Source organism: Molothrus aeneus, chromosome 1 (genome assembly GCF_037042795.1).
Source record: "Molothrus aeneus isolate 106 chromosome 1, BPBGC_Maene_1.0, whole genome shotgun sequence".
NCBI lineage: Eukaryota > Metazoa > Chordata > Aves > Passeriformes > Icteridae > Molothrus > Molothrus aeneus.
The window spans coordinates 35,450,241-35,475,377 of record NC_089646.1 but is presented as its reverse complement, the minus strand read 5'-3'; the positions used below and the strand labels follow the sequence as shown (position 1 = coordinate 35,475,377).

At 41.8% G+C, this 25,137-nt stretch overlaps 1 protein-coding gene across 1 annotated transcript; it reads right to left on the bottom strand.

The window, feature by feature from the left end:
• Positions 1–416: 416 nt before the first annotated feature.
• PLEKHA8 (pleckstrin homology domain containing A8) lies at positions 417–24,896 on the bottom strand. The gene is made up of 14 exons (XM_066569589.1): positions 24,857–24,896; positions 14,825–14,941; positions 13,986–14,141; positions 12,179–12,303; positions 10,589–10,747; positions 9,612–9,652; positions 8,773–8,930; positions 6,141–6,300; positions 5,648–5,733; positions 4,958–5,016; positions 3,550–3,680; positions 2,981–3,051; positions 1,675–1,736; positions 417–796 (listed from the first exon to the last, which is right to left on the bottom strand). Exons 1-14 carry the CDS (start codon positions 24,894–24,896, stop codon positions 599–601), a joined length of 1,563 nt encoding a protein of 520 aa, XP_066425686.1. The 3' UTR covers positions 417–598.
• Between the last annotated feature and the right edge of the window lie 241 nt (positions 24,897–25,137).

The window sequence follows — 25,137 nt, the reverse complement described above, 5'->3', positions numbered from 1 at the left end:
ATTAAAAGGTTTATTTAATTTAATAAACATTTATGTCATGCAAATATATTATTTGCATTAAAGAGCTTTGACCCAAATTGAGGGACAAACTCACCACATTATAAGCTGGTGTTTAGCTGTCCTTCTCTTCCACTGCCAGGGTAACAATAACTCTCACTATCCTCCTACACCATGGCAGGGAGTGGGCACAGGGAATGGGAGAGTCAGAGGCAGCAGCACCTGCCTGGGTGCCAACTGGTGACACAACAGCTCTGCTGCATGAGCAGGTCTCTCCTTAGGTACAGCAGCAAAGGCCAAATTCTGCTCTGCTACTTTTATGAGGTGAAGAGAAGAGGAGGTGCACAGGCAGAAGAGAAACAGTCAAAAACATTCACCACGGACATAGTTATGATCCAAAGAGAGACAGTACCTCTGCATTTAAATGCAACACAAGCATAATGAAAAGATAAAAATCACACATACCCTTCCCCCAAAACACTCAACACCTTTCTCTCCTGAAAAGATACAATGAACAGAAATGATGTCCCAAAACCAAAATGGAAAGAATCTTTGTTAACAGACACAGTCCCTGAATTTTTAAGATGTGGTCTTGCTGTATTTATACCACCTCATCTGACTCCAAACCATGTACTTCATAGAGAGTGTCCAAGATATTTAGCTGCTTTTCCATGGCTGGTAAGTAAATGTTGAGGTCCCTCTGCATTCCTTTGTAAAATGTTTCTTCCTGAGGATCACACTCATCTACAGACAGAGCTGCCACAAAATCTTCATACGTTGGAGCTGCCCTTAAAGCTAACTGGGAGAGGAAACAAAGCTTTTAGATTTGCAACATAGAGTGGGAAAAGAAATACAATTAAAGCCTTGAAAAACTTCTAAGACTTCCCTCTTTGCATTTAGACTGCATAGCTTCAATTTAATCATGTGTACATGCATATATTGAGAATTTTAACTAGAAGGGAGGTTAACTTTATAAAATATTATTTTTATTATTTTTTTTGTGTAAATCCCCAGTTAAAGATATCTTCAGAGATGCTAGACTTTTAGAAAATGTCTGTGCACCATATTTTGTATAAATAAATTGAGCACATCAGAAATCAATTAAATACAAACCCCAAATAAAGTATAGTTTGTTAGGGGAGCTCCCAACCCAGTGTTACACACCATCACCAAATTCTCAACATTCTCTTTAGAAAGCTCTCTCCAACAATTCTGCTCCTCTCAAAGTCATGATTGCCTGGATGAGGTTTTCCTTTCTCCTTTCGTAATGTCAATGATAATTTTCCAATGACAGACACAAGGGGGAGCTGCCACACTGGACGAAAAATTTTCTCTATCCAACTCCCCACACACACTGTGCTAACCCTGTCTGAATGATCTTCATATTCAAAAAGAGTCCAATCATCAAAACAGCAACCTCAAAACCTCTTTTCTTCATTTAGTAGCCCTGCAAAACTGTGCTCAAAAGCATGTTTCATCTCTAGAAATCAGGCTCCATCCTGAAAGTCCAGTACTACATACAGTGAAAGCCACAATCCTCAGTTTGAAAATAAGGTCTGACAAAGGAATCTATGAATTTTACTACTTAGAATTTTAACACAGTTTATTAATGACACACAATATAAGATCACATGGACAAGGCCCCCAGCTCTATCAGCAGCCAAGATAAACACTTACCGCAAAGACCCCGCGGACAACCCAACCATGGTGCTGCCGTAATGTCTTTCCATAAGCATTGTCTTAAAGGAAAAAATATTAAAGTCAAGAAATAAATGTATGGCAGTTTTAAGTTTGCATCACAAAGAAAACACAGAGCTTAGAGATGACTATTCAAGGGTATATTCTTGCTATTCAACATAGATAATGGCTGTTTCTGAGTAGACTGAAAGGAGATGACAGATTTGGGATTTCTGCACTGGGGTCTCAGCTCCCCTGTCAAATCTCCTTCAACTCATCCACAGCAAGTAAGTGTTCCAACAGACAGGAAGGCTAATGCAAAGTCTAAGAAAATACTGTATGGAGTGAAATTCCAACAGTAAACCAAAGCTGCAGTGGTGGTACAGATATAGAAGAGCTTTTCAGGGGAAGAACGGGAATGAAAAAGTAGGAAAAAACCGGCAGCATGACTCTGCTGCAGACACAGAGCAATTCAAGGAGCAGCTCAGTGCTGAAGCCTTCAGACTCAGAAGGTCAAATAAGTGCCTAATCACTTTCCATGGTGTTTAACACCCATATCTGGGAGCAATGTATTTACAGCCTCACTTCCAAGAGCTGCTACATACTTCAGTGTAGTAGGTCTTTTTACTAATCCTATAAGGCAACCGCTTCGCTGTGTTAAAGAAGATAACATAAAAAGCTTTTGAAAAGTTGTTTTGAAGTTGGTTTAAAGGATTATTACAACATTATACTGCATGCATCTAGAGAGGGTCTTGCCCAGGAGCAACCAAGTCAAGTCTAAGAGGAGTTTGTATTTTGTTTTGTATTTACTGTGGCCAGCAGCTTGACAAAGAAAGTGTCAGAAATTGTGTACTTGGAAAAAATTCTTCTTCTTTATTAAAACCTCCCTTCTAATTCATGCAGGCAATTCACAGCCAAATTGGCAAAGAGGTGATTTCAAAGAATGATGGCCAATCATACAAGGAATTAGAAAACTAAAAAAACAGCAATTATACATTTGGGAGAGCTCCCACTGCAAACCAGTAGAGAAATTTGAATGAGTCAAAGCACTTGACTGTCTCCTCTGCCAAAAGTATGCCAATTAAAGGAATCTTTATTTGCTAATGAATTGACATTTACCAGTTATCTAGTAACCCATCTCAAAGCAGCCATTTAAAAAAACTGCAGTTTTCAAAAATGTTACGTCTTAGAGATCACTTTCCTCATCAGCCACTGAAGAAAAGAAGACACAGGTTCTAAACAAGAAGGAAAGTAGCCAAGTGTGTGAATTTAGAAGCAGATGAAGAACAAAGCAATTGGTACTTACTCAGAGCTGTTTGGATATTCTTCTCCCCATTCTTCACTTCTGTCAAAAACCCTTTCAAGAACTTTAAACCTCTGCCAGGATAAACCCATGAAATAAAAAGAAACCATGTTTATAAGAAAGTAATCCAAAGTATAACAAAGCCCCCAACGTTGCAATACAACTCAAAAGTGCAATAAAACTCAGTATTAAGGAGCCAATTTCAATCTGAACAAAATTACAGCCACCTCCTCCAGCCTCTCTCCCAGTCCAAGGGAAAAACACTTTGCTAAACATTTCTGCTGCAGCTTGAAATCATCTGCTTGATGCCCTAGCCAAGCAGGATCAGTCAGTCATTCACCGTAACTTCACTTTTACAGGAAAAAAAGTTTGCCTGCAATGTTTTTCTCAGGCCTTTTGGCAAAGTTGCAGCGATACAATCACAGAAAGCACATTAATCTTGAAGCTGGCCAGTTTGGATTGATGGAGCCTGTGGGAAGTAACCAGCCTGTCCCGTGTACATAAGATTGCACTGGTGAAAGGCCCCTGACTGCACCAGCAGTCCCCAGTGAAGGCAGCTACAAGGTCATTACCTTTTCAGCCACAGGAGAGCCTCTGTAGCAGAGTTTCTAACTTGTGCTACACCTGCGTTCACTTCATGGAGCACAATCTTCTGAAGGGTATCAAACTCTTCTTTGTTGGTTATAAATTTCTGGTTTATTTTCTGGAAAGAATATAATGGGCAAAGCTTTAGGTCTTTTAAGGCCCAACAGGGGCCTATAAACACCACCCGTTTACCAGGATTCTTCCCTGCTAAGAGATACTACAGATTCCCAAGGATGTCACACTCCTCCATGGCAGGGCATCGCTGCTGTGACACCCTGGGCATGTCATCCCAGGGCACACCCCAGACACATCTGGCTAACACAACCAAAATAAAGCTTCTCAGTCAAAAATTTACATGGGACCTACCATTTCCGTCCAACAAACTGCTTGAAGTTCCCATGACATCCTCCCCACTGGAGGAGTTAATTCAAACTGCTCTTCAAGCAAAGTCTCATTTGCTCAGAGCTTCAACTGCAAGCAAAATTTACCTTCTGACCACTGCAAACTCTCAATATTATACTTAGCAGTGCTCAGCATGCCTATGTTTCAGTTTATTCTCAAGTTTCTATACACAATTCCTCACGCAAACAAAAGAGATAATATATAAAGGGGCATACAAACAGATTTTTCTTCTACATTAAAGGAGTAGCTGCCTATCACTTGACAATAAATATTCTATGGTTTAGGTTTTGAAATAGCACTCTTTTCTCTTGCTATTTTCAGTCTTCCAGTGGCTACCTTCTACAAGATAAGCAACCAAACAAATCTGATTGTATACAACATTCCTTAGCATACACTCAGAAGGTACATTTTGCTTTTACTTCTCTTTTCTTGAAAGAAAATGCTACAAAAAATCTTGCTATGAACACATTTTGGCTCATAACCAGTATTTCAAAAGGTTCTTCAAGGTTCTTCAGAAGGTACTTGAAGCTGGAAGAACTTCCAGAACAAGAACCAAGCCTGCATGGGTTGCCCTAGTCTGCTGAGAAATTGCTTCTTAAACTGCTTCTCAATCCTACTTGATTGAGCAAAGGGGCTTTCCCCCCATCCCCTCCATTTGTTTTACAGGTTAAAGTCAACATTGCTAACACCACATCATGACTTATAACCTATACAGCTCAGGATCAAAGTCACATTCATTAGGTGTAACAGATGTTTTACTTGGCAGTCAATCAAGTATTTTATAAGTTTGCACACAAGTGGATTTATTAAACACAGCATGTACTGTCAGAACAGAATTAGGGGCATTTCAGTTTTTTAAGCTGACAGATGGTAACATTAACAAATATTAAATAACCTTCCAGTACTGACTCCTACCACAAAGATTCTTGAGCACTCAGGTCTAAAGTAGATATTTTGTTTAAAAAATGAAAACCAGTGCTAGAAATAAGTTACCTTGATGTTGCCTACAAAATCCATTTTAACTGGAGCAAAAACAGTTGGTCCCAGCTTGTCTAGGGAAAAAAAAAGAGCCATATTTTTAAATTGTCTCTTTTTCCAGTTCTCATGTTTTAGTAAAAATGAATTTCATTTACTCACTTAACAAATGGCAGGAAAATACTAAATGAATGACAAACTGATCTTTTTCTCTGGTATAGAACTAATCCATCCCAGTTGCTACATGTGTTAAAATTCTCTGACCTACAGTTCAAAAGTCTTCAAAAAGCTGCATGCTCACAGGGCCACCACATCCACTAGATGGCAGGGGTCAAGCTGGTGGGGGGCTGTGCTAGGTGAAGATCAAAGTCTTTGGAAAAATCAAATAGAGAGTACAGCTGATGGTGTGCTGTCAGCGGTACTAGACTGTAAGGCATCTATGCTGCTTTTTTGAGGGGGAGAAATTGTTGTTCCATACAGACACCTAGACTGCCGAACAGCTTATATGTGGGTCCCATCTCAGTGAGAGTGGATCCTCTTTAAAGCAGAGGGGTAAGAAACATGTTCTGGTACCAGTTAAACTGATACTGCTTATACTGGTTCTATTAAATCACTTTAGTGAAGAAACAAATTTTCCAATCCAACTGCTCCACCTGTGCTTGCTGCTAGCAGCAGCCAGAAGGAGTCAGAAGAAAAGAAGCTGCTTACCCAGAACAGGCACAATTGCATAACACGACTCCAGGAACTCCTCTGTTGGTATGCCCTCTTCCTCCCGAAGCTCAATATCACTGAACCTGGTGTCCAGGACAAGCAGAAAATATTGTCACTTAAACTATTCTTTTTATGTAACTTCCAAAAGCAAAATTAGATTTCCTGACTTATTTGCATAGAGGGAAAACTTAGAGACATGAAACCACCAACACGGCTTTTGTTTTACTGTGTTAAAAGTAACTGGCTGCAGAGAACACACATTGGGTGGTGTGCAAGCAAGGCCTGCAATTACAAACAAGGAAAAACCTCCCACTTAACTCTGTACAGCAAATTTTACAAAAGATATCTTCTTCCAATTACTGTGCTGTAGGCAGTCCTGTCAAATAATCTCAGTAAATACAGCTTTACAGACAGAAAAAGTCTTAAAAATAAGTCAATTTAAGGCTTAACATTAAGTTGCAATAATCCTTTCAATTGAAATCTGTACTACCTATTGCTCATGACACTGAAGAAGGTAGGAGAATCATTTTCATTTCTTTCCTCCTCACACAGAGTCAATCCACTTAAAGAATTTGTTTCTGACTGCAGCATCTTGTAGGCACCACAGCCTTCTACAGCTTGCAGCTTGTCCTCTCCATCATCTTCAATGCCTAACATTTACAGGAAACAAAAGAAAAACAAAAAAAACCCCAGTTACATACATATATTGTTATTCCTTTTCATCAACATGCCTTTCTATTTGAAGGAAGGCACTTGGATATCTGGATAATGCAAGTTTAAAAGCATCCCTGCCAGCACCATTGCAGGTCTGGTAGGTGCTCAGACCACATCTCAATCAGTCACCCCACATTTCTTTTAATCAGACAGACCAAGCACCAGGCTGCAGTACAGGTGAGCCCACACAACCTCAGCAAGGACAGTCTTGTGAGAAAGAAGAGCACTGAAGAAGCAATTTGGTGCAGCAGGGAGCTGACTCATCTCCTTGAAAGGAAGATTACTTTATACAACTCACATGGTTGTAACTTTCCCAGTATTGCTGAAGTGCCACAATGCATTTTCAAAAGCAAAAGAATAATAGCAATATGTTTACTCCTTCTGACAGGTAAGCAAACTGGTTGCTTAAATGGACACCTATATGTTACCAAAGGTTGCTATGTTCTCCCTGATTTCTATAAATATCTTTAAAGTTTTCCAGAAAAAGATCCAGGTACATCTTCCCTACTGTGGTCTGTTTTATTTCTTCTTTGGGGCCAAGTACATCTGTTTCACATACAGCACAAGGAAGAGAAAATCTTTCATATACATCCCATACATGGTAAGACCTTCTGACCTCATGGAGGACTTCAGAGAACAAGTAAAGAAGGAAAAATTATTCACAGCATCTGCATCATACAAGTCATAGCTACAGCACATCTTGCTGCCAGACTGTCAAACTAGCATCCAGAATTTCCCAGGGAACCTGTCTTTCCAGGAAAGGAATACTCTCAAGTGTCAGTGAGGATTAGAGAGAGATTTGAAGCAGAACTGAGCTTCTGGCTGAAGGGATCAAGCTGCAAGGAACTCTTTTCCTCCAGGTGACAACTGAAGGCAGGCTTACAGCAGTACCAATTAGTTGCAGAACCAGTGAACAAACCTGGTGCTGGGAGAAAAGGAAACCCCTCATACCCAGACCAGCCATTCTCCAGCCTCAGACATCACTGACATTCCCAAGCAAAATGTCTCTGCCAAGGAATGACAGAGGTTTGAGTGATGCCACTGATCTGTCCTTCACCAAGCCACATAGGCTGAGGAGTAGAGAAACAGCCCAGATCTGCAGTGACACTGCAGGAGTGCTATGCAAAAACCCTGGGTCCCCTGAAATTTCAAACTCAAACACTGTAAGCCCTAAATGACAGAGAAATTTGCTATGGGACTAAAGTGCTCAAGCACTTTTAAAGACTGACTGCTCTCAAAAAAGGGGAGAGGGAAGAAAAAGTATCTGAGACAGGGCAGAGTTCTTGGGGTCAGAGGGAGCACCCAGGTACAGCCATCAGCAAGACAAAGCCCACGGGCTGGCTGGGTCAGCCCACCCTCTATAGATGGCCCCGCATTGCTAACTCCTCCCCATACTGACAGCAAAACTCTGCAGCTCAAATATCTGTACTCAACAGGGGGTAGCCTTTTCTCTTTTGTGCACAGGAACCACAGTAGCTAAATGACACCAAAAACTTCAATTAGTGTGATGTCCTTGCTTTAGTGCTGTTTTATATTGATATTATGCTAGATGGTGTCATGTGTGTGTTATCCTGCAGGGACTTGCCACATTATGTAGTAACAACCCCAAAAATGGGAAAAACTCCAAAGAGAACCCATAAAGGCAAAATGACTATCATCATTAACTTGGACTTAAAAACTTCTGCTGACTCACTGACTGCATATTTATGTTTTGGAATAACAGCCAGGCAGAGAAAGCCACTGCTCAAGAACAGTACAGTCCATTCAAGAGGAGAAAATTATGTGCAAAAATCATGTTACATGAATAGTTATCCAAATTAAGTTCAGCAGCCCTTAACAATATAAGCACATTGGAGGGAATTTTATACTGAATTATTTCAACAGTATTTCACTGAAGTCACACACAAATCTAACTTTCACATTATTGCTAAGATAAAGGAAGAAATAAGATGCTTTCTAGGACACTCTTAGTTGCAGAAAAAGGGTTAATTTTCTGTAAACGTTTGTCAGAGCAATCAAGAGTGACTAAAAGTTCAAGCCCTCAGACACACACACAAAGCTTCCACAGCCCCCTCTGACACTGCAACTCTACCTACCAGCAGGGAATGATGTGTCTGCCCAAAGTGCACAGAGAGCCCAAGCCCTGCCAGCCTTCAATCTGCACCTGGAGAGCCTCAACTTGTCCAAAACCGAATTTTTGATCTCCTTCTCCATTCAGTCCCAAGTTAGTCATCAGCAAAGGCAGCAGAAGCTATGCTGAGAAAACTTACAAGAGGCAGTATCGACTAAAAGACTGATATTCCCTGTCCTGGGAGTCAGGGATCAGCAGTCTCACAAGGAGCCTACAACCTTCTTAATTTACACCTATAGAATAATCATTTTGGACAAAAGACTGTGCATATACTTACCTGCCAAATCCTCTCCTACGTGATCTTCAACATAAACATTACCAGCCCCCTCATTTGTTTCCAAGTTTAAACATTCCATACTTTTAATAACTGCATGCTCTTGATGGTTAACTTCTGCTTTTACACAGCCATTTTCACAGGGGTTCAATTCCACTTGCCTGAAGAAAGGGAAAGAATAATATTTAGTGCATAAAGCATTGCTTGGTAAGCTTCTTCCTGTGAACACACAAATAACAAGAGAAAAACAGTTGACAGAAGTTACAGGCTGTCACAGGCTGCTCTGAGCAAAGAACTTGTCTAAAGTAATAACAAGAATGAGGCAGCTTTTTGCAGCAAAGAGGATTAAAGACTCAACCTCAGCTTGCAGAGTTCAAGTATATTTACAATGATCTTTATTAAAAAGGTACATAATAATACAATTACAGAAAAGAAAATTGCAGGCAGATATTGTAACTTCTAGAATATCCCCTCATTAGTACTTTAAAATATACATCCTTGCCACCTACTCCAGGAATCAGTGTGCTCACCATCAGTGATTTTTATGAGCTTATGGAGTGGAACCAAAAATGCAGGAGGGAGCACTGAAGTGGGAGAGAGTTGGCTGGTGATTGAGCAGTAAGACACCAAGTGGACTGCAGAGAAAAATGAAAGCGAAAGGGCTGATACAGAAGAGACATGAAGTGGGATGAGCCAGATCCCTTTTGTTTCACCTCCTTCCAAGCAGGCAGCTCAGAGCAACACAATTCTGCCTGCATCCAGTAAGAGCAGAGTAGCAATAAGGAAAGGACAGTACCAAACACAGATTAGAAAGAGACTGACAGTAAAGAATTCTGTTATACCTTTCTGTTGAGGTGTGACTGGACAATACAGAGTGCTTTATCTGAAAGATATGGAGGGGGGGATAACATTGTTTAAAGCAAGAAGACTGTATCATGCTTCTCAAACTTCAAATTTTATTAAACACAGGTTGGAGTCAGCAAAAAAACCCTCCCTAATTCTCTGATCTGGAGGCAGCATACAGACAAATGTGAAAATGGTGCTACATTATCACACTATTACAATACTGTAAAGAAAAAAAGAAAAAGGAAAAGAAAGAAAATCAGATTATTTCTTTCAGAAGGTAGTTAGCAAGCGTCAAGTGAGACACCACACAGCATAGGGAAAAAACAGTGCAGTGAGCTTCCTTTGTAACGTTTTCTTTACTTAATCAAAAAGTGTTGAAAAAAATAGAAGAAACATGAAGCTAGGTGTAAGGTATGGTGAAGCAATCCCATTTCTCAGATGCAGTCATGCATCTACCTTCCTACATAGATCTTAACTTCCTGTTTGCCAGAGATGCTCCAGTTTTCCATACATAGCTATGGATCCAGGAAACAACAAAGTGCCCTTCTCATTAGAAAACTAAACTCATCAGCTCCCACTGACATATTAGCACACATCCAATACTGCTGTAGCTTAACAGAGTAATAATAATTGCTGTGAGCTCCCACATGGACAAACCTGTTGTAGAGCCAAGTTATTTTGAAACACCACTGTATGACTTTCTGTGTAACACCATTGTGTAACTTTCAGGCTCTGAAAGTTAATGTTTAATAATTTTCACTTGTCATTAAAGGTTAAGAGATTAGTCACTGCTAATTAAAAGATGGCCCTATCTCACTGGCAAACCACAAGAAATAGCAGAGTATGTCCAGTGTAGGACCAGTAGCTATGATATGGGTAAAAAGGCATTTCCTACTTCTACAAATGCTACTTTTGACAAAGGGACCCATTAGCATCCTTGCTGGGGCTGAGAGAAGAAGATACTGGCCATTACCTTGCTCGTTCTGAGAACTGCTAAATTTGGGGATCCAGGTGGGGTCTGATGTAATAACTCAGAAGTGAAGGCAGTATTTGCAATCTGCATACATTCTTCAAGAGTCTTCAGGAAAGTGTCACAGGTTGATTTCAACAGAGCTCCCATATCAATCTCACTCTGTAGGAAGAAATCAATTGGAAGAAATAGACTCACCACCAGATGATCAATTTGCAGCAACTAGTGTCTGCAAAGCCCACAGCTGCTACAGTTGTGATTTCTGGTTAACATGAATTAAAATTCAGTGTGTCAGCTGCCCAGAGGACTGGCATCACATATTACTGTGGCTATGTCCCCTTGCAGTATTACCACTCTTTTCAGCCTCTCAGTACAAGCAGCTTAATATGCTTGTGTTTTGAAATCAATGCCTCTTAGTTATCTTATTGGTGTTAGAAGTGCATGAAATACTAAGCCTGAACATATTCAACAACAGTATTCCAGGAAACACCACTGACAGGAGATATGAAAAGTAAACAAATTAAATATACGTAGAATGATCTGCAGATGACCATTTCAAAAACCCCATCAGCAAAAACTTATTGGAAGTGACAAAACTGCAGAATGCGGTATCACATTGCCTCTTCATCTCTGCAAAGTGAGTTATTGTTGCTGAAATGCTTTTAGCAATAAATCTTTGCAGTTAAATGCCAGTAAGATCAGGGAAATAGAGTCTTCCCCCAGATGCATGAAATATGAGCAGGATAAACACCACACTACAGGTCAACACCTGTGAGCTGCAAGTTCTAAAAGTGCCTTTTAGTCATTTGTACACCACATCATGCTTCTGCACTGTCTTTCAATTCACCTTACACAGTTAATCAGGTATCTTTACAGAGATGGTTTGGACATCAAACCAAAGGTTTGATCAACCTTCAGGTGTTTTCCCTGCTTGTTCTGCATCTGAGGACCCATCTCTCCAGTAGGAAGCATCCTGGAACTCCACACCAGCTTCTCTAGCAAGGGAAGTGCTTTCTTTTTCACACATTTCTCTCTCAAAGCAAGGGGCAGATCACTGTCTTTAGGAGACCCCTCTTAAATGAGGCTTCTTTGGTCACAAAGATTTGCAAGGATTGAAACTTTAACTTAAGTGAGGCAAACCAAGCAGTTCTTTATATCACTTTAGCTCTTTTTGTGGTCTGCAACATCTCTTGACCTTTTAAGGGCTTTGGATGTGTTTTGCTGAGCAGGATATTAAGGACTCAGGCAGAAAAATGTGTGTTTTGTGCAAATTATCTTTTTATAAAGGATCTTTTGCTTTTTTTTGATCCACTGTAAACACATGATCACCTACAGAGCTGTACTGTCTAGATCACAGATATCAGATCTCATCTCACTACTTGCTAGCCCAACAAGGGGCAAGTCATTTGCAACAATATAGTAATACTCCATTTAAACAAGAACTGCTGTGTAAGCACTTTATTTCCCCCAGGTTCTCTGCAGAAGGAGGTTGCAACATTAAGTAACTGTGAGTGCATACTACACTGGGTATCCAGAAAAGCTCACATGCCCAAGACATTACACATGTGGTCTATAACAAAAATAGAACAGTACCTCTGGTTCTGACACACCAGAAATGCTGGCTTCCTTTGTTTTATGCACTTGCTGAACAAGGAGGTTACAGTACAGTCTAAGTTCAGACATTTTGGTCTTCAAGGCTTCTGTGTTTTCAGTGAACTCTGAAAGTTAAACAAAAGAAAAGTTAAATTTTCTGTATCCAGTGCAAGGCAAGTACACAAAACTTGGTCTTAGCAGGCCTTTTAAATAGGAGAAAAGCCCTACATGTAATATTCTTTGTTTACACAAAGTAGTTTAAGCTGTAGCAATAGCATTGTTTAGATAGGGTTGTAGGTAGGAAACACTGGACATAAAAGAGGCGTTCTATCCAACAGAAAGGGATTAATTTAGTACAGATATCCTTGAATCATGAGATGGATGAGACTGGAGACCAGCTAGTCCTACTCCCCTGTTCAAGGAGAGTCAGAGCAAATTACTCAGGTCTAGTCAAGTTTTGAACAGTGCTAAGGATGGAGACTACACAACCTCTTCTGTGCAGCCTTTCAGTGCTCCCTCATCTTCACAACAAACATTTTTGCTTATGTTTCAATTGAGTATTTGTATAAAAATTCATGCATATCTTTTCTTGTTCATTCAGTGAGAAGACTCTGGCTTCATCTTTTTTATGCTCTCTCACTAGATATTTCCTTTAATCATCTTAGCAGCCCTTTGCTGGACTCACTCCAGTGTGTCCATATGTTTCTTGTACTGAGAAACAGAACTGAGAAGACTAATCCAGATAAGATTAACAGTCATTCTGAGATTTTTCAGAAGTAATGTTCTTGATATTAGAGTCCCTGAATTATAAAATAAATTGTCTCTCAGTAAGACTAACATGGTTTAGTTCTGCAAATACATTACTAGCTTTTCAACCTGTGCTACTGTATGTCACTTTACAGATCCAACTTTTTTCTGCTTCTAGGCCCTGCACATTAGATCCCATCTGGTGAAGGACTCTACAGCAGCATCTTCTGCTCAGCTCTGACTCAGTTTGAACCAGTAGATGCAAAGCCTGGAGATAACACACATAAGGCTAAGAGGAGAAGCAAATCCTCACCTCAGGGAAAGGAAGTGCTTGCCACCCCTGCATTTACTTAGGACATAAATAATTTGCTGTTTTCCCATCTTCTGTATAGTCACTGTGCTGAGGTTACACAAGATTAAGGCATGAGGCCTCACAATGCTCTGTGACTGATGCCACACTTGTAAGCAAGAAGGGTTTTCATTGGGGGAGGGAAGTGAGATTGCTGATGAAAGCAAAGTGGTAAGTGAATTAATTTTCACAGCCTGACCATGATCAGATTTAAGCTTCTGAATACTAATAGATTTGGAACCCAGTGCAAACCTTTTCTTAATTGCTGAGGCAATTCTTAAAGTGCAGAAGACAGCCCAATTAGAACATGGAAACATGTGAGGAACTCCAAAGCAGAAGAGACACTGGTATGAGAGGCTGGGTCATTTAGAAAGCTGTACAAGGTGGGGATCTTACATTCTCATACAGTCTGCATCACAGTGACCCCTAGCCAGGGCCTATTTATTCACTGTACTTACAGAACCCATCAGCACATGGTTTTCAAATTATTTTTATAGATTGTATTTTAAGAAAAACACAAAGTTTCCAAATCCCTACCCTGAGAATTAGTACCTGAGATTTCTAGTTAATATTCCCACATGTCTTAGCTTTCAGCAGCACCAAAGACCTGAAGCACAGGCTGGACACTGAAGTTGTCCTACGCACATGCACTAGGCAAAGCATGGGGAAATATAAACCAAACATCATGTGCTAGCAAAAAGGTGTTCTTGCCTTTTTCCTTTTGTGTCCTGCTGTCAGTCAGACAAGCTTTGGCAGTTCCAAGTGCAACCAGCCACTTTTGCCTTTCAACTGCATTTCTTGCCTTCAGATAGAAGTACTGCTCCCCTGGGATAATCAGGTCCATTCGTGTGTTATCTGCAGGATGAACTGAAAGCAACAGATTTCAGAAGAGCCCCCCGGCCCTTCCCAGCCCAACCCAACATCCCAACAGATATGTTAGGTGGCAGGTGAAACAGAAACAAAAGAGGAGAAATCTATGACAGTTTTGTGATCAGTATAATCTGAGAATCTTTATGGAAAGGGCATCCTTTCCTTGCAAGCCTCTCTTTCAAGCTTCTAGCCCTTAAGTGAACCTCAAAAACGTGGCAATATGACTGAGCAGACCTAATACTGAAGTTTACTGTTCATGTTTCTAGCTTCAGCTCTCTGCTTATGAGGAGTCATTTGAAGCTGTGTGATGTTCCACCACAGCTCATGAAAAGCAATGACCCACCTGCACATAAAATACCCATGATTTTAGAGACTTGCAGTTCACTCAACATTTTCAAAATACTATAGTATAAAAACTATATTTTTATAGAGTGTATTTTAAGAAAAAAAACATAGTCTCCAAATCCCTGCCCTGAGAATTAATACCTGAGATTTCTAGTTAATATTCCCATATATTTAGCTTTTAGCAGCACCAAAGACCTGAAGCATCAAGTTACTGCAAATACATACCAGAGAAATCAAGCTGCCAAATCAAGCTTTTGTCACCTGAAATCTCATCTTGAATGCAACATTATTGGACAAACTTTAAATGCAGCTGAGTGTTACTGTATCTTAGTTACCTTGAATTTCACAAACAGCCATTTGGATGCTTCCCTTACAACCCTTCCAGGCATCTTCCTGAGAGTCATAATAGGACAGGATGCCACCACAGAGAAGGAACCACCGAGGTTGCCAGCCTGAAAAACAAAACTGCATTTCTCAGTTACGCCTCTCCCTGCAATTCCACCATCTCTCTCACTTGAGACTTGCTGCAAATATGCCCCCAAAGATTCTCAGAGTCCCCCTGGAAAACTAAACCCTTTTGTAGTATTAAGATTTGTGGACAGACTTGGATGTTGTACACCATAACCCCTACTTGATGGCACCCACATGTCCATTCTGCACACAGCTGGACCACAGCAGGGTGTGTCTTGAGATGCCATATGTCATTTTCAGTAGTTTTGCTAACACAGCATCACTCTGTCTTCCAAAACCACCTTCTCAGTTCAGCACCCTTCAATTCCTTCCACCACTCCTCAACCCACCTCTTCACTCTTCCCAAAAGCCACCCCTGCTGTCTTGCCTTCCAAGTCTTCCTCCCTTGAAGGAAGAGCTAGCCAGGTTATCTTGAAAAACAACGTGTAAGAATTTCTTAAAAACCAACAGACGAACAGAGGCGGATCTGTTGATTTCTGAACATTCTGAATACCATCTTTCAGTGAAGCAGTTTTCAACAGCTCTTGAAATTCCTTGTGCTGCCCACATAAAACAGTCATGAATTACTGACCTGCACTTCTGGATACCTTCCCAGAGAAAAACCAAAACAAGGCTAGACCCACACCACTAGTTCTGGGTTCACTTTGCCCACCCTGCTGCCTAACTTTGGAAGTAAATCATCCTTTTTTTCTACTTTTGGAAGCACTACAGCAGTATGAAAAGATTAAACCAAACACAGCCTGACAGCTGCCATTTATGTCTAATTAAAAACTACAAGCTCATTAACTTAAGAAGAAATGAGGCAGCAACGTCACTGGAGGAAAGCAGCTTTCATTTACTGAGCTGTAACAAGCATCCCTGGCCAGGTCCAATGGATTGAGGTTCTGACACTCCCACATTGTGCCAGCCAACCATCTCTGGAAGAAAACACTTGGACAAGACTGTGTGGGCCACATGGGCTCTTAGATATTTTGGCAGAGTGTCTTCACTTCTGCTGTCCCCTGCACCAGGGCTCTGCCAACCAGAACTGTGCAGCAGGAGCCCAGGCTGGGCTTGGACTGATACCACATTGGACAAATGACAGCTCCTTTCCACCTAGAAACTGGTTCCTTAGACAACTGCTGAAGCCAAGCACAACACAGTTTAAGATTAGAAAGGCCTAAAGCCTCAGGCTAACAGCAGGAGTATGGTCTGGCTTGCCCCCCCTGCTTTTCTTTTTTTTTTTTTTTAAATCAATACCACTGCATTCAGTCCAACCTAGTTTATAGATTGCTGAACCCTGTGTGGTGGCTGGAAAACAAATTAAACATAAATAATATTTCATTCCCTTCTAGATCTCTTCCATTATTTTCCAGAAGATGATAAAAATATCAAAAATCCGAAGTACTCTCAACACTTCTTTACTTTATATGAAGGGGGGAAAATCACAAGAATGAGAAAAAAAATTAAAATCAGCAAGACTGGTTTCTATTTGTCTTGCCTCCAAAATAAAGCAACTATCCTGAAAGTCACTGCTGATATGTGGGAACTCACAAAAAAAGGAAGTGATTGTTCAGCAGAGAGAAGCAGCTAATTGCTTCAGACACTCAATGGCACAGAACCAATTCTTTAAATAATGCACAGTGCCACAGTCAATACAAACCTCTAATTCAGTCTGGAGCTCCTGCTGCTGCACATGAATCATTTCAGCCATGGTCCTACAGCTTACAATTGTAGCTGATGCTCAACCAAATTGTGCCCCATCCATCAAAGGCTGTGCAATCAATTAGCCAACATACAAATCACTCTGCCTCCATCACTTTGGAGGCTGGTTAAAATATATTATGAATGAATATATTTTTTGAGACTTTTATTTGGTTGGTTGTTTTGGTTCTGGGTCTTGGGGTTTTTTTTTTGTGGGGAACAGAGCAACTATCTGTATTCCTTTGCAGAAGCCAATTGTTCTTTAATTATTAGATACATATTAAAAAGATTGTGATAGACAATTTTTACCTAGGACAATGTATATTTTCAGAACACAACTGTTACACTAATAAAACCCCTTTTTTGTAAAAGGGAAATAATTTTAAAAAACCTCACAGCAAGGTTCTGTCAGAAGATGCACTAACCACCTGGTACTCACTGACAGTCAGCAGCCATGGGAAGGTTATCCTAAACAACCAGCTAAAAATAGCATGTGGCTGACAAATCATGGGCACTGCACAGGGATACAATCTTTAATTACAGGAGCTTCACTTCTGCAGACAAGTGAAGAATGGAGGAACACAAAAAAAACTCAAAAAAAACCAAAAAAAAAAACCAAAAATCAAAGCAGCAAAAAGATACTTAGGCATTTCCAATAACACAAGTCTTGGGTTTATTCAGTGTTGCCTCCTATAAATTGTCATAGGAATATTGCAATTTTTGGAACTGAGCATTCAGATTTCACCTGAAACAGAAGGGTAAAGCTGAACCTTTTAAGGTCTTACTGGTGCCAGCATTATCACAACTTTGAAGAAGAATTTAAGTCTATTACACTGGTGGTGCACAGGCAGGAAAAAATACAGCTGGTACTTCCAACATCTCATTTTAGAGGCACAGTACCATTAACAGTAAAAATTGCCCTTGGTGGGAAAGATATGTACAAAAAATCCCCAATAAAGCACAATGCACAATAAAAAGTGATTAGTAGCTTAAGGTCTCAGCCATAGAAGAGAGTGAGGATATTCCAGATGACTTCACAGGCACTGGTTAAAGCACATATCACATTCCTATGTGAAACTTACAGTTAGTGCCTACCGTACCTTGAAGATTTGATATTGTCCACTACAAAATCAGATATTTACGTAGTCTGTGCCTGCTAAGGATTCACTACTTCTTGAGAAGTTTCCACAGAAAGAAAGATCTGCCTACTTCCATCATTACACTTTAGGAAATCTGGATGTAGCTATCACTGAGCAAACTTGACATTTCTTGATAACACAGTTGAAACTTGGACATAATTCAAACTTTAATGTTATACAACTCAGACTCCAGACAGCATTCCTTCCAAAGTGCCAAGCCTGAAGAAAAGAAAAACAAAACCAACATTTGAAGACATGTAGATCATGTCAGACATCTACAAAGCCAAGCCATCTGGGAGAATTACATACTCAAGAAGTCAAATTGATGACCTGGAAAACAAGCTGCAATTAAGAGATATCACTTCCACCTGCATTTCTAAAATGCATAAAGCCCAGACATCCAGGTTTTTATTATTGCTTGCTTTCCATGAGGATTATGTAACACTTCAGGCTTATTCATTTCTTGAGCTTCAGAATAAGTTTTTGTAAAACTTTTGCAGTAGACAGTCTTTGGACTCCTTGACCCTAATCCACACTTTAACTGCAGATAGGAGATAATGATGGACTTTCCATGTTACAACATCTGTCTAATAGGAGGAGTCAAAGCCACCATCACCTCCTTACTGCTTATAACAAGGGCAAGATCCAAGTTTTAGTTACAGGTGGCATAGCAGGACAGATTGCTGTTTTTCTGTGCAGGGTCACACAAGTTCCAGAGTGGCTGCCCTGATAGTCAGAGCCATGTCACAGTGAGAATGAGCAATATCCATGTTTCATCCCACCCTCAGCAAATGTAAACTGGGCCATGTGCTCACTGTCCCACCATCTCCAGCTTTATCTCCCAAGGGCAAAAGCACCACATCGTCTGCCCAGTGCTGTGTCAGAGACTGATAGCTGGACAAGAACTGCTGAAAACTCAGCTGTAGCAGGGCAAAGACACTGTCAGTCAACTAGGTTCCTAGTCAGAAAAAGCCATTAGCAAGAAAGGATCTTATACAGATCAAACTTCACACTCTCCCCCTTTCTTCTCATTCAAGGAACAGAAGTGAAATATTATCCTGACATAAGCATTTTGCACTCAAAACTGGTGCCTACTTTTTCTATACAGCCTCCTAAGGCTACCCAGAATTTTGGGAAGGGCAATCCCAGGTGCCGGAACACATTTTGCAGCCTTAATTCTATAGCAGAACAATTTGACAGGACAAAAATCCAGTGTGTATGCATGAGGAACAGCAGAAAGGCAGACAAGAGTGTGTAACAATCTATGCTTTTTCTGTGAGCTATTATCCTGTCAACTAGAGAGCAGCTTCTGGAAATACCCATATTGCAATTTTACTCTGATTATGTTCATATTAACAGCAGGAATCAATACAAAAAGCCCTAAAGGTAATGAAGTTCAAAGATTTAGCACCTTAACAATGGTACCACTTTTTAAAGCACTTGCTTGAGGAACACTAAAGTGAAGGAAGCAACAGCTGGAAAAGGCTTTAACACAATAACCTTCTCCCAAATGATTTTTCTCACAGGGATTCCATGAAGTCCATTTTTGTTTCAATCACAACTGTTAGGGCAATGTCAGCAGCATTGAAAGAGCATCCTGTCATCACAGGGCAACTGAGTTTGTTTGCAAACGATTTTATGGGAGTGCCCAGCCAGGGCACAGAGAGCACAATGTACCAGTCAGGCATTTTTGAAGAGGACACAGTGAAAGGATGAAGGGCAGAGAGGGGATCGTGGTGGAGGCAGAAGTTCAATAACACGGGCCCTCTGCTGAGACACTAATTCAAGTAATACAAAGCTCCTGGGAGTTTTGCTCCTCTGTTTACATTTCCCAGCCCCAACAACCAAGCTGCTCCTCTCTCTGACCCCTGGGGTGGTTATCAGGCCAGACTAAGTTAACACACTGAATTTATGTAAGCACATACAGATACCACATCATGGTATCTCCTCACCAGCAGTCTACCACACCTTTGGTTTCTGTCCTATCCAGCCATTTCCTGTGATCACTTACTCACTTCAGTGCAGAGGGACTGAATGCAGCCGCACCAGTACTGCAGCATACCTGGCAGGGAATGGAGGCTCTGCAGCACTGCTCTAACACAGAGGAGAGAGGGGACACCGATTTCCATTCCTGCAGCCTCATCAAACTTTTCTACTCTGAGCACATTACATAATTCCAAAAAGGTTGGACAAAAGCAAGGTTGCTGCATGAAGAAATACAGAAGGAAAGGGGAAAAAAAATGAGAAAGGTCAAATCACACAAAGACAACTAAGCAAAAGCCAAAGAGAATTAACTAATCAGTCCCTGAAATATACTGTATGAAAAGTCTCATCCAGCCAGAACTGGCTGAGAGTCAGGCATTCATCTAAACCAACACCTGGATCCTGAGAGCAGCCACAGCCAGTAATAGAAGGCAGACCATTGCCCTGAAGGCAACAGAAACCTCAGCTGTCTAGGTCCACCTCCACAAAAACCAGACTTCTAATTTTATACAATCAGAACTTGGACTATACCCAGAGGCTAAAATGAAGGGGGAGATCATAAAAGGCTTTTTAGAACCAAGTCTTTTTCTAAGTGTGAAGTTTTTGATTAATTCCTCTACATCTGGAAGCAGAGGAGCTTATTTCTAGAGCCTGATATCAGCTGGAAGGATATGTGTCTCTCATCCCAAAAGGTCAGATTTCTTAAACTCCCAGAACAAAGACTTGCTCTAAGCAATATCACGTGCATCCAGATCCAAGATACAAGAACTAATGCTGTTTCTCATTTTCTTGAGCTCTACGCCCAAGTTTATTAAGGATGTCTGAATCATTAGAGACAAGAGCAATTTAAAGTTTCATGTGAAAGCTGAAATATACTGCTTGGTTATGGCTCTTGGTTTATCTTGGGATAAACTGAAAAGAATGCAAAGTACAACAATTAACTGAGAGGGGATGATTACATACAGGTAGATGGGGAGAGCTATCTGAAGTATGTGGCATGATGTAGCATCACTGGTGATGGCATGAAGGTGAATCTATCATGCCTTGAGGAAGATTAATTACTTAGGGGTAGAATTACTGACCACAAATAAGAAAGTGAATATTTAAATATCAGGAAAAGCTTAGTCTTGTAAAGGAAAGTGATCAAAGCCATTTTATGGAGCACCTAACAAATACCAGACAAGCCAGTGGAATTAGTCATCATTTTCATCGAATGATGAAGCTGCCTTTGAACCCCACAGCCAAGAGCTGATCCATACCATTCTTCCAGAGTTAGCAGCAATCCTGCCTGTGGTCAGCAATTCCAGGTAGGGTGTGTGCCTGCACTGAAGACCTAAACTGAACTGAATTTCAGCAGAAAGAAAAAAATCAACTTAAAAGTGCCAAGTTCTCACACACCATTGAAGGGAGGTATTCCCCAACTCCATGCTGCTTCCCAGCAATAGCTTACTCATTCTATAAACCTGATGAGAAAAAATCATCAATGCCTTTTACAAGGCTAACCCCAAAGACTAAATCAATTTATTTTATTAACCAGAAGTTATGCTCAACAAAGAGCACACACTGCGGGTTAAATTCAGAGAGTCCCATGGGAGGCAGTTTCCAAGCAGCCAAGAGCAGCCTTCACGTGCAGTTCAGCTTTGGTCTGTCCTTTCTCTATCCTGCCAGCAGCATTCCCCAGCTGGAGATCAGTCACGCTGACACACTGCAGCCAGGACCTGCCTTTGATGCTGCCCACACCAGAATGGCTTGTGCTCAGCCAGGACTGCAGGCAGTGGCAGCACAACAGACCGAGGAGCTACAGGGAGGGCACACGGTGACACTTTTACTGCTTACTACAGTAAGAGGCACTGAAACAATAGTTACACACCCATCCCCAGCCCCCACCGAACAAAACTAACATCAGATAGAGACTTTTGGCAAAGGATGAAATCTAGGAATTTTTTAAGATCATGTTACATGCTTTGACTATAAGCTCAGTTGAGGCCAACTAACATGCCTGCATGATTTAAGTCACCCTGCTCTGGGTTTTGAGGATTAGTAATTTGAAGTTTGCAGATGCATTATATATCTGCCCAAGAGAAAAAGTGCTGTCTCACTTTATATGACAATAATTCTGCTTGCAATGTTCCCTGCTCTCTTAAGGTTTTAACCAATTTAGTGGGGGAAGCCTAGACAAGAGCAATCAAAAGACACATGCTGCAAACACAAGATCCCAACATTTTCATAGGCTACAACTTTGTGACTGTATATCTGATCCAAAGTTGGCACACTTCACTTGAATTTAAACAAAAGTAACACACTGAGAAATCACTATCAGGTGGCCATTGCATTAGGGGACAGAAAAAGTCTAAAAAATCTCAGTTTTCTAAACTCAAGAGATTTCCAAGTTAGCACTGGAAACCCTGCATACAGCAACCACAATGTGAGTGCAGGATTGACACCAGAGGAAAAACCTACCTCTAAGCAGAAACCAGGTAATACTGATTTAATTTCTTCTAATCTATATAAAGCAAACAAGTGCATTTATTACAAACAAGATAACTTGTTTAAGCAGCAAGGCAAACTGATCTGTCTTTCAATCGGTGGCAATCACAGTGTGCTTTCTTTGCCCTTTACCCACAGAAAACCAACTTGTTTCCTATTTCTGAAACGTTCCTGCTGCCAATAACTATGTAATTTGCAACACAGATCTAGCTCTGGGCCCAAGAGCTGGGAGGAAATGGGATGATGTGGACTTGACCTCTCATGATGGCAATGACATAAGACATTACGAAATCAAAATTCCCAGAAAAGACTCAATTACCAACAAACTTGCATCAGCTCCTCTCTCACAGCAAGACAGAAAAGCAGTTCTTTTCTACAGTTTTATGCTTGTTCTATCTCTTCTCTGACTGTGAGGGGTCCTCCTCATTCTGAGGTACATCAGCACTGTGTTATTAGCACAGGCACACACCGACACAGAAGGATGACACACAATTTCCCCACTTTTTGCATGCATCGTTTACACTGTACTGCACCTGATTCATCAACCTTGAGCAACAGGAAAAGTATACTGGGGGCAAAATACTGGCAGATATACTGTTCTGGACCTGTTGAACCTTCTTACTTCCCTTAATCCCCAAAAGGAGGCATTCCTGTCTCTCACTCTCCAGCTCTTTGTTATTGCTACAATGATCGCCACATTCCAGAATGAATTTTTTTTTTTTTTTTTTTTGCATCTCTGCATAAATTTGTAACTTAATGGCTTCAGGGCAGGAAGTCTTCATTTTGCAGCAAAAGAAAGCACTGGTATGTACAGACAGCTTGCAGAACAGCAAATTTACTGTTCTCAAACACACCATGGGCCTTCTACTACCTAACAAAAGGCAGAGAGTGACTTTGACCACGACACTTACTGGAAGAGTCAAGTTTCAACCAAGAAATCAGAAGGATGCTTCAATCTTCCATCACAGATTTTCTCTGTGTTGACAGCAAAACCTCTCCTAGTTTTCAGCCAGTACAAATCTTACATATGCAAGGAAAAGTTTCCTTCAGTCTGCATTCACTTGACTGAGGTTTGCAAAGCATCATCCTTCTTCATGCAGGGTCATTTGACTGGAAGTGCTTATCAACGTGGCTAGCAAAAGAAAACTTAATTTTGATGAAAACAGCATACTTCTTAGTCTTCATCTTGCCATCAAAACAGAAGACCAGCTGATCCTACCACAGGCACACTCAGGCTCTAAAATGTCAAATGCCAGTCAGTTATCTACAACATGCATTGTTTCCCACAGACACACATTCCCAGGTCTCATGGCATGAAACCAAGCACAAGGGTTCCAGACACACCCCAGCATCTCAGCAATGCAAAGAAAAACATGTAAAACTTTCGATCAGCTGAACCATAGGTGGTGTTAGTATGGGGAAAGGACTAACATCACTACCACAGTTCTGCAATTCACATGAAAAAGCATGGCTGCTCTTACTGCTACTTCATAATTCAAGAGCATTCACAAATAATTAACAACAAAAGAAAAAAATCCACGTCTGTTCACTGAGACCTGACAAATTTTGATTCCCATCTCAGAACACCTATTGCCTAAAGGGGAAATGTCACAGCCATCTTCCAGCACAGAAATAAATCCAGCCTCCTGCACCACTGCTGCCCGCCCCCTCCCCATCCCTACTACATGAATTCAACGCTCGCTTGTGCTTCAGCTTTTTCTTTGTTTAATTTTGATTTCCTCCACTTTCCCAGCTAACCAGAGCGCTGCAGCTGTTCCAGCCTCTCGGGAGAAAAGTCAAGCAAGGCGGCAGCCCTTGCACACACACACACACACACACACACACACACTGCTGAGCAACACTCGCACCTGGCAATGTCAGGGTGGTCGTGGTTACTTCTCCCTGACCTTCAAGTTCCCAAACTGTTCCCACAAACCACAGAGAGGTTTGCACCTGGCAAGACCCCATCCACAGCCCCAAACCACACACCTCTGCCCCACCTGACTCGAAGATGACATCCCATGGGAACACAGGGGGCTTCTGACCCCACCACCTTCAACCTCTGCTGAGCAAACTCTGGCCACACACGGCTGCTTCCAACCTGCCATGACAATCCAGCCTTCCCTGGCACGGGAACACCCGAAAAATTAAAATTTGGGCCTAGAGCTAGCCGGACAAACCCCCTACACCTTTTTCCTTGTCTTTCTGGTTTTCTGCATGCCTTCTCATCTGAATCCCCCGGGTGGGAGTGAATGGCAACACGTTTTTCTCCCAGCTCTGGGAATGCCCCGAGTCGCCTCGATAGAAGTTCCACGGGGGTGTGTGGAGAACGGGGAAGTTCGCTGTTGGAGCCGTGACCCAGAGGATCCCAACTACCCAAACCCCAACCCACGGCCCCGGGCGGGCACTGGCACCGGGATAAACGCCGGGCAGTGACACTAAGGCAGCGCCGGGGCTGCTCCCCTGCATGGCGGGGTCAAGGGGCAGCGCTGACCCGCACCTAGCAAGCACAGCGAATACATACATAAATGTACTTGTATGAATACACATACGAGAAGATGACGGCGCCCGTCCCGCAAAGGCTGAGCGCTGGCAGGCACTCACCGCTCAGGTAGTTGGTCCACTTGTACAGGACCCCCTCCATGCCGGCCGGCCCCCGGCCCCATGCAGCGCGGCCGCCCCCCGGCGGGGTCACGCCGCCCGCCGCCGCCCGCGCTCCGCCGCGCCGCCGCCACACAGCGCCATCGCGGGGGGGCGCGCGCCCCGCCCGGCCCGCGCCGCGCCCGCCCCCCGCCGCCGCCGCCGCCACGCTCCCAGCGCAGGGAGCGCCGCAGCCGCGCAGTCACGGCACGGCCCCGCGGCGCTACGGCAGCGCAACCCGCGCT